At 36.8% G+C, this 9,994-nt stretch overlaps 1 protein-coding gene across 1 annotated transcript; it reads left to right on the top strand.

Moving 5' to 3' along the window:
• Nucleotides 1–4,619: 4,619 nt before the first annotated feature.
• On the top strand, nt 4,620–9,727 carry LOC147398322 (E3 ubiquitin-protein ligase complex slx8-rfp subunit slx8-like). Its single transcript, XM_086447472.1, has 5 exons — nt 4,620–4,782; nt 5,319–5,564; nt 5,671–5,752; nt 8,233–8,306; nt 9,205–9,727. The coding sequence occupies exons 2-5, from the start codon at nt 5,373–5,375 to the stop codon at nt 9,442–9,444; spliced, it is 588 nt and encodes a 195-aa protein (XP_086303598.1). The 5' UTR covers nt 4,620–4,782; nt 5,319–5,372; the 3' UTR covers nt 9,445–9,727.
• The last annotated feature ends 267 nt before the right edge of the window (nt 9,728–9,994 follow it).

The following is a 9,994-nucleotide window of genomic DNA, read 5'->3' as shown; positions in this document are numbered from 1 at the left end:
CGATATCGTCGAAAATCAGCCGTACGTATATACGGAGATTTCATAACTTCGACCTCGAATTTCATCCGTTTCGGGGTCAAACCGTCATTCGCCGCAGAAGGGAGAAGGGACGAGCACATCGAGATCTTCGAAACCACCGGGCCGGTTTCGAAAATCAGCCACTTCGAAGTTTGGTCCATCTCGAATTCTGTACCAAATGTCTCGATTTCCGCGTACACGTTTCGATCCTTTCGCCTAGAGATAGTAAGGAACTCTCAATTTCTATTAGTAATCGTAGATTGTGAAAATTGCACTTAGGATTTTATCGAAATGTTGGATGTATTTCTAAAATATAGAATTCTTTTGTTATTTCAAAAATTCACGCCAGAAATTGCATGTTTGATATGTTTAATTATATTTTTAATAAATTATACGTGGGTAGGGTATTTTAACGGGTTATTTCCATAAATTGGGTCTTCTGCATTGCTCGGACCCCGTTTTGATATGAAATTTATATTTTTTCAATATTATTGATAGAAATAAATTTTATACTTGAAAAATGTGATTTAATATTCAATGAACTCATATTGAGTTGATGAATATCAGAAAATGGATATTTTATGAAGATATTGAAAATTGTACAAAAATCGAAAAAAGGGAAAAATGGTATGAAACGGTAAAATGTTAGAGTCACACCCGAGGGGTGATGTCTGCATTTTACGTTGTTATGTTGTGTGCAGGTTGGTGAATAGATATTCAGGGATAATATTGTTGGTTGCATGTTTATTTAAATTTCTGTTAGCGCGAGGCGCTGTTTACGTTTTCGTTTTGTTATTTATTTTAGGCCGGGTGGCCACACTTGCATGGTAGGAAACTGGATATCTATTCTCAACCTTGTATTGTTAATTTCTCTTTTGTTTTCAAATGAAAATAATATATATATGTAACTATTTTGTGAGCTATTAAAGAGTTTATGAATGCTTGAAGGGATAGTGCGTCATATCATCCGGAGTGGTGTACTATCCTAGGATGTACGGTAGGGACCACCAAGCTCATACGTGGTATGGGACGCATATGAGAGTGGAGTCACAACTAGAATCCGGGATATTCCTCTCTATCTTTACCAGTGAACTTGTAATGTAAAGGTGGTCGTATACGAATGGTTTGTATATTTGGGAATCACATGCACGCCTGATAGGCATAGACGAAGATGATTAGTCAGTGATCACTAACAATTTATAGTAGTCGAACGTTCTGACACATCGAAAAGAGACCCATTGCTTACGGTCACGTCAAACGGCCAGCCTAAGCCGGATAAATGGTCAACCAAACGTGGTAAGTGCAGCGACCGGCCACAAAATCAGGAACTAAAAACCAGAGAAAAATTGTAACATCATGTCCCAACTGTGAGCGATCCAGTCGTGAATCCCAACTCTCTAATTCCAATACTCCACCCTTGTGTATTATGTATCTGTTGCTTATTTTGATATATAAAATGAAATGCACGTTTAATGTTTCCATTTTACCAATTAGATTTGTATAAAAAGATGATATTATAGTGAGTAATAATGATCGATGTAATGTGAGTTTTAAAATGTTTAGTTGCTCATCCATGACTATATGTACCAGTTAATCTTAGTTTCTTCTTTAAAACTTTGTATATTTTAAAATGATTTAGTATGTTTATTCATTCATGTTAGGAGAGATTATTGGCAGAAATTGTTTGTTTCCTTACTGGATAACCATTGTTACTCACCCTTTCCTTATCCATTTTTTAGTTTCAGATCTGAAGCTTGGCGAAACAAGTGTAGAAAACGAACGAGGATCATCTGGTTGGTCAGATAGATAACCAGAGTCCGTCACCTGGTAAGTACTAGGGCTATACCCCCTAGTGGTGTTAGTTTCTCCAAGTAGTCTTATGGATTCTGTCTTGAGTGTTAGGAATTCTGTTAGAGTGAGGAATTTTGTATAATCCTGTATATAATTTTTCTTCTTCCGCACTCTGATCTATCAGACATTATTAGACGTATATAGACTTCCACTAGTATTATATTTTGTTTGTTATATGCATGATTGTATGTCGTTTATCAGGTGCAGGTTGAATCGCCTTGGAATGCTAACATAAACAAAGGAGACCATGCCGAAATTTCGAGGTGCCACCTCGTACCTTGAAATCTGACATGGGGATTTGTGTTAGAGTTCGGCGGGGCGCCACAGTCACCAAAGCAGAAGACTTTGTGGAAGAAGTAAAAAATCGTTAAGGAAACTAAGAGGATATTGGGCAGAATAAAAAGCAAAACACCGTCAACAATCTCGAGATAGCATTACCCTAGAAGATTTTGACGGACTCTGAATCCCTCATGAAGCGTGCCAGGGGCAAATTCCAATTTCCAGAAATGTAGATGGGGTCTTTATGCCATCTCTTATCAGAACAAGGGAAAAAGGGAATCAGGGCCACCGCTGCACTCTTGGAAGATAGTGAGTAATATCCTGGCCGATGGGGAGTGACCTTCAAATTGTACTGGGATAGGAAGGCACTGGGGTAATGTCCATTTTCTCCGCAACCTCTACTAATAGGTAGAAGTTCCCAAATATTTGGCCAGGGGCCCGATTTGTCTTACTCAATACCTCTCTAAGGAAAGCAGAGAGAGAGAAACTAAGGCTAGCCTTAATTTGACCACCATAAATAAATATCTCCCCCTAATGGCATTCATCAGGGGAATTAGAGTTTCCGTCCACTCAGATGCCCACAAAGGCGGGGATATACAAACTTCGTTAAAGTTGGGACACACTAACGGCCATAACAGAAACAGAGAGATGGAAGAGAGCAGATAGAGGAAGAGAAGATTACCTCGGTGCGAAGGAGGTAACTGTAGCAGCAAAGTAGAAAAAAGGGAGTAGAGAAATTCTCTTCGAAAAAGCACAGAGATGAGTATGTAGAACTCCAGCACAGTAACACGCACATAATGCACTAAGTTCTCAATTTATAGGAAAAGGAAGAAGAGCATATACGCCCGAGAGAATAGCTTGCGTCCAGATAAAGCATCGCAAGATGGGGGTAGTACGAGAGGCAGCAGGACACATAGACGGGCACAGATGAAGAGCAATCCATCTGGGCCACCAAAGAAGATACGAAACGACGTTGCATTAAATGCGTCGATTCAAAAACAACAAGTACAATTATGGTAGATCAAAGAAAACCAATTAGATGGTAGGCTAGTGTCTTGAGGAGACGAAAGGACCTAGCCCCTCCTCGAGAGGGGATAATTGTAGAGGAGCATAATTGTGCCTTAAATCTAAGCCATACATGTGTCAAAGCTGACTAAGTGGTACCAGCCATAGAACAGTATATGGGACGCAGCCCTACGGGTAGGGCAGGTCAAAACCATGACCTTCCTAGGTTGGCTGGCAGGGCAGCATAGCAATAAGCCTGATAAGATCTGCCAAACAGGGCAGGGCAGGCCAGGTCATGGGATCACCATAAAACTGTTGTGTGCACGTCTATCCTGGAAATCTCGGAATAGATCTTCGCAGATAAGCATGGTCGAACTAGAAAATCCCAATTAGATAAACAATCCCATAGAATTAACATAAATTCCATGATAGGGAAAATCCTATAAGAGACTAAAGAGTATAAATAACACAGTAAGCACTATTGAAGGGGATCCTTCTGGGGAGATCAGAGTCTAATGAATAAGTATAAACTAATCCTCTACAAATTTAAAATTAAAATTTAATAATAAAAAATAATATTTGTTTTCAAAGTTCATAGAACTTTGTCCTCTACAAACTTGTGGAATCAAATCATGTTTATGGATGCCACAAGATGAGTTCAACAAATCTTAAGTAATAGTTGAAATCTTACTAAGTTAGTAATGCTAGTGGGACTCACTTTCAACATAAAGATCTCTGTTGTAGGCAATTGCCACGTCAAAAATTAATAAATCAAATGATTTTTTTTTAAAATTTTTTAAATAATAAAATATACATATATACCTATTTTCTTTTTATTAAGGTTGAGGATTTTTCTAATATTTAATCTGACGTGTTGACTGTATTTTGCAGGTGCATGAGGAAAATGGGCTCCATGTCAGGGAGCGTATCTAAGGTGGGGCGTCCAATTATCACGAGTCTTCAAAATTCGAAATTGAATTTGATCGAAAATGCAGTCAAATTCATATTTTTAATGGAGCAATCATACACCCTAAGATGTTAATGAAGTTCTCATTAATGTCTCATAGAGGAACTAATTATATTATCCATTAATTACCATTAATTTAATCTATTAAATAGCTGACCGTCCTCTCAATGAGTTGCAGGTGTACAAGAACTTTTACGTCACTCATCCAATTAAATGCCATCTGGCACACTTATTGAAAACTTCTAACCAGATAAAACTTTGGGCCCACCTTTAGGTGGATATACACATCAAAATATCTTGCTGGCTGAATGGTAGCCTTAATAAATGATAAGTGGGCATTTTTCAAGTCAGGGATTAAGTGGTTTTACTGTTAAGTCCAACAAGAAGTGGGCCGGATGTTGATTGGCTTACAGGCCCAAACCATCTGCCACGTGGCATCATCTTCGGTAGTTGTAGAGATTTTGGTGTGACAACTCCTCTTAATCAATTTTTTCGCCTTATTATTATTATTTTTCTCCCAATTGTCAAATTTCTTTATTTATTTATGATCTTCTCTCTCTCTCTCTCTCTCTGGTTCAATTGGTTCGTTTAGCTTCACACTTTCTGGAAAATATTTGATTTAATCCCTGATTTCCTGGAAGGATTCATCGATTTCAAGTCTGGTAAAGTTTATTTCATCGTAAAGATTTGATTTTTAGGGCTTGTAATCTTGTATTTTGATGCATGAGGTCAGGTTTTCTGATCGTTATAGGTATTTGAGGTTTGATTCTTGGATTTTTCTTCATTTCAATCGGTTGAATGTATCGGAAATGTCTGAGATTTATTTTAGAGCTTTTAATCATTATATGTGGATGCATGAGGTTAGGTTTTCTGTTCTTTCTGTCATTTGAGGTTTGTCTAGTTCTTCAAGTCCATCGATCGATTTTCTTGGAAATGGGCTTTTAGTAAATTGGGTGGGTTTTATTTAGGGTTTCCTTCTATCATCATTTCATTGTTTCTAATCAAATAGTTTGTTAATGAAGTTAAGGTTTTTTTTTTTAGGGTGTCAGATTCTTGTAGGATTTCTGGTTTTTTGAGATTTTTATCTTCTTTATTTTTGTTACTTGTTGGATCACACTGTTATGTTTCTTGATGTCTGCAAAAACATCTATATTTCTCTAATTAAGCTGATCATCTCTCTGTTCCTTTTTTTTCCCAGTGTGTTTGAGCCTGCTTTGAATCACATCTTGTATCGTCAGAGAGCAATCTTGGGATGCAAAGATCGGGAACAAACAAGAGAAAGATCATTCAAGACCTTGAGCTAAGATTAGGGCCCTCTTTTCCACCTAAAGAGGACATGTTAGCTAGAAACTGTGGGAGGGGATTCCCAAATCTAATCACAATTGATGATGATGAAGACGATGATGTCCTTATGTATTCTTCGAATCAGAGGACATCATTAGGGGTATGCTCAGACTCAGGCCCCCAGGAGTATTTTTTTTTTTTCTCAATATTTTAAGTGCTCAATAGATATTCATTTATTTTTTGTTGTGCTGATGTGTCATGTCCAGGCAATCTCATTATTTCCTATTTCAAGTTCATGGGTACCCGTCATTACTGAAGAGGATTTGGAACTTCGACTTGGATCTGGAGGTGATTTGGCACATTTGTAATCCAGAGTCTTTTTTTTTTTTCTCTCATTTCAACATGAAAATCTTATGTGTATTTACCTTTTATGCTTGATGTAAGATTAATGCGTATGTAACATTAGTGTGCCATCTTTGAAGAGACTATTTCTCCATTTAACTGATACAGCTACTACATATGCTTGTGTTGGTGTGTCATGTATTCCGTACTATTCTACCTGTCTTCTTTTTCTGTGTTCTATATCAAGACACACATCCATGTCCAAGTCTTTTCCAATTGATTAAGTTTTACTTACATTTGTTAATATATGTTTGTTTGGTTCTCAATTTGCAATTTTTGAGGTTTTGTACAAAATATTATCACTTATTAGCAATTGATGGTTGTCATGATCATAGGTAGTAGTATGTCGAATGACAATATTTCTACATTTGTAAAATGTGAGTGCAATATGATTTTGGTAAAAAACCATCATAGTTTTCATGGTAATTGGTAATTCATTAGAGTGGAGAGGTACTCAAAGTAGGTCTTTGATGTAAACACAGTTGTAACTAGGGCCAGCTTTGAGCTGTTATATGTTTTCTCTCTTTATAGATGAAGAAATTATTCAGGAGTAGATCCCTTAAGTGCAGTAAGGGATTCAAAGAAAAACTAGTCCTTTGGAGTACAAGGGATTTCGATAAGTAGAATCAAGACAGAGCATATGGATGATCTTTAATAATGAAAATAGTATGCAGGAAGGGCCTCTAAAAATTGATGTCTAAGAAATAACCTGAAGTGACCATTTTTGTTACCTTAGTTATAGTATCCATAAGGGTGGAAAGAATTAGATATCAATGGCTAAATGGAGTGCAATGTGGTTGACACATCCCAATAAAATTAAAATGAAAGTTTCATGAGATGACAGTTAAATCGGTTAATGCTTATAGAGCTAAATGTTGGGCAATTAGGAAATATTGTGCACATAAATTAAGCATGGCAGAGATGGATGAGTGGAAAACTAGGAAAGATGGATTTAGAATGAACGCATTTGGGAAAATATACCTTGTATACTAGTTGATCAACCAATTGAGGGACAATATTGCATTATCAGTATGCATTAGTGAGTTGTGGTAAGGGGCATGGTTTAAAATCTTGGTTTGTTTCATAATGTTTTGTACAAAAAATTTTGGTTTTTCGAAATCCCAAGACAAAACGTGATTGAAATCGAAAATATGCAAAGTGAAAGAGAGAGGAACCTGAGTTTTTCAGTATGTCTTCTTCTTCCTCCCCCCCCTTTTTGTTTTGCTTCTGAAATTAACGAAGGCTGCAGCTGAGCTGGGTTTACTGTTTTCATCGAGCACATGCCTTGACTTTAGTCTTCTCTTGAAGACCGAGGCTATTTAGATAAAAGAACCATATTTCTGTAAATATTTAAAAACCCTCGTGCTTTAAAACTTATGATATGCCCCTTGACCACAGTCTTCTATGAAAGAATTTAAAAAAAAAAAAAAAAAACCAATTTAATGTTTCAAATGTTTTGGGAATGTTTCGTATTGTTTTGGTATCATGTAAGGGGAATTACTTAGGTTAATTTCTATTTTTTTGTAAATCAGGTGGGGAACCGGCAAATCCTTTGCTTATCCACTATTTTGCAAGAGAGATTTGGACCCACTTTCTTTCATTATTTGAAATTTCTTTGGGTTTTCCTTCCATAATTTTAGCTTTATTTCAGAGTTGGCAACACAAAGAATTCCTCCTTACAAAACAGATCCTTTGGCTCATAACCCCGTTCGCCATTTGTTGGGGAATTTGGTTGGATTGAAATAGCAAGGTGTTCGAAGGACGGGAGCATTCTTTGCAGGAGGTCCTTCTGTCAATTTTATGGCTATTATTCTTATGGTGCAACAACTTATTTCAGGACTTTAGAGGGATTTTCTTTGAAGATCTGTTATTTCAGTGGGAGATCATTTGTTCAGCATGAGAGCTTTTGTTGTTTTGCTGTTCTTTGTGTTCTTCTCTGTTTTAGTTTGTATTGTTTGTGTCCTCCTTTCTTCTTTCTTTATTTAATAAAGCTTTACCTATAAAAAAAGATTTGATAATCTGCTAACTTCAGTCTATTAGTTTTCGACTGGTTCTCTCTGGATTATTTAATTTTCTTATGTGAAGTTGGCAATTGTTTATCTTCATTCCAGTTCGTCTTAAGTTCTGTGAGCATTCATTTCTTATTTTCTGGTCTGGCTATTTTGGGTCATGTAGTTTTTTTTCACTATTCAGTCTGGTTTAGAAAAGTTATTTTTTTTTTTTTTTTCCAACGGTTCTTGTTAACAATAGTCGGTTATGTGGTCTTTTAGAGTCTCTGACCACTATTTTTTCTTACACTGTAGTTCAATGTTTTTTTTTTTTTTTTTGTTTTTTTTCTTTCACCTATTTCTTATCCTTTCTGAGAGTATCTTTTCTGTGTTTTTTTTTCCACTTGCATTTTGCTGATGTATTTTGTGCTATGGCAGCACAAAACCGGGCTGCTGCCAGGTGCAATCCTGATGGTAGAGAAGAGCCATTGCAGACTTGGAAATGTGTCAAGGTATACAAATTGTTTAATCTTTTCCATTTTATCCTTTTAATTGTTTTACCAAGCCTAGAACCTGCTAGTCCAAAGACACTGAAATGGTACTATAGCCTATTTTTGTTTAACATTGACATGGTCAATACCTAAAGTTCTTAGTTGTACATGTTACAAGAATACAAAAAGATGGTTCTTAAGAGAATATAAGGAGGAATGCTTCCATTAGGAATAGAGGATGGTAAGAAATCATCTTCCATTTCTCTTCCGTACATTTGACACATGCAAAGTTTCCGGAACCCTCCTTTAAGAAAATCCAAAGTAGGAGACTCTAGGTCAAAAAGTAACTGCTGAATGGTATACAGGGTTTATAGATTGCAATTGATTATTGGACCAATATTGGATCCTAACACATTTAGCTCAGATGCAAAGCTGTCAAAATCCCCACATAACTGGATCCATAGTAGGCAACTCCAGGCCAAAAAACAACCAAATTTGATAATTTCTCTTAACATATCACATTCATGATGAATGGTGTGCACAATTTAGATTGCACTGATTTATTAGACCCATCAAATGATGTGCCCTTACTCTTGTATGCTTGCTTGAGTTTGGCAGACACAATGATTATCATTTTTTCCATCTCCTCCGATCCTGATGCATGTATTAATCCTCAATGTTCATGATCTGATATGTGCATTAATTATCTTTATGAATTGTGGAGAAGACTTTTAAATCTGGAGTTCATTGCCACTGCTGTTTATGTTTTCCATGGTGAAATTGCAAGCCTTTGTATTTTGGGTTTTTTTATGGAAAGAATACGAGGGAGGAGAGCTTATTCAAAAAACTGGATGAGTGGATGAGGATTGATTATTTGTTCTTCCAATCTCCTTATATTGATGAGATGATAACATGGCAGGAGGCGAAGTTTGAAGTGGCTTCAAGCAGCAGCAGGAGGCACGAGATGGAGGGAATAAAGCTGAGATGCACGATCTGCATGGATTCAATGAAGGAGGAAACATCCACCATGTGTGGGCACGTGTTCTGCAATTCCTGCATCACCAATGCCATTCGGATCCAAAATAGGTGTCCCACCTGTCGGAAGGAGCTCTCGACGGGCCAAATCCACCGCATCTATCTTCCAGGAGCTACTTCCTGACCACCTTCACCCATCCCATCCCATCCCATGTATTGATAAGAGTTCATCATATCACCCATCCAAGCCCCTGTTCTCTTCCTTCTTTGCTGCTGAGAAGTTTTATCACTGAAGGGGTGGAATGGGTACACATCTCTTGGAAAGGTTATGAATGTGTTGTTTGGTTTGTGAGGAATCTTATGCAGTTGTATTGCAAAATATTTGTATTTGGACCTTTGAATGGATACAAGAAGATTACCAAAGGGTTCATGGTCTGTCTTCATTCTCATTTTTTTCTCTTTCTTTCTTTCTTTCCTGACTTGTTTTTCATTTTTAAATCTTAGAGAATAGTGCACACTCTCTTTCTCTCTCTATTCAACTACACACCCATCACATTTTTCGACTGCCCCATGTACAGGCTTGAGCTGATATAGACCTTGTTACTTTTGTACATGGTATCAAAACTCAGTTTCACGACTCGTCTCATCCATGAATGAAACCAAGTTGTCTTGGAAAAGATAACTTGTCTCAAATGATTCGATTTATTTGTAAATATATTTAAATGAAAATAATT

Source organism: Akebia trifoliata, chromosome 7 (assembly GCF_017979445.1).
Source record: "Akebia trifoliata isolate Shusen 1 chromosome 7, ASM1797944v1, whole genome shotgun sequence".
Taxonomy (NCBI): domain Eukaryota; kingdom Viridiplantae; phylum Streptophyta; class Magnoliopsida; order Ranunculales; family Lardizabalaceae; genus Akebia; species Akebia trifoliata.
The sequence above is the reverse complement of the archived record's forward strand: the minus strand, read 5'-3'. Positions and strand labels throughout refer to the sequence as shown.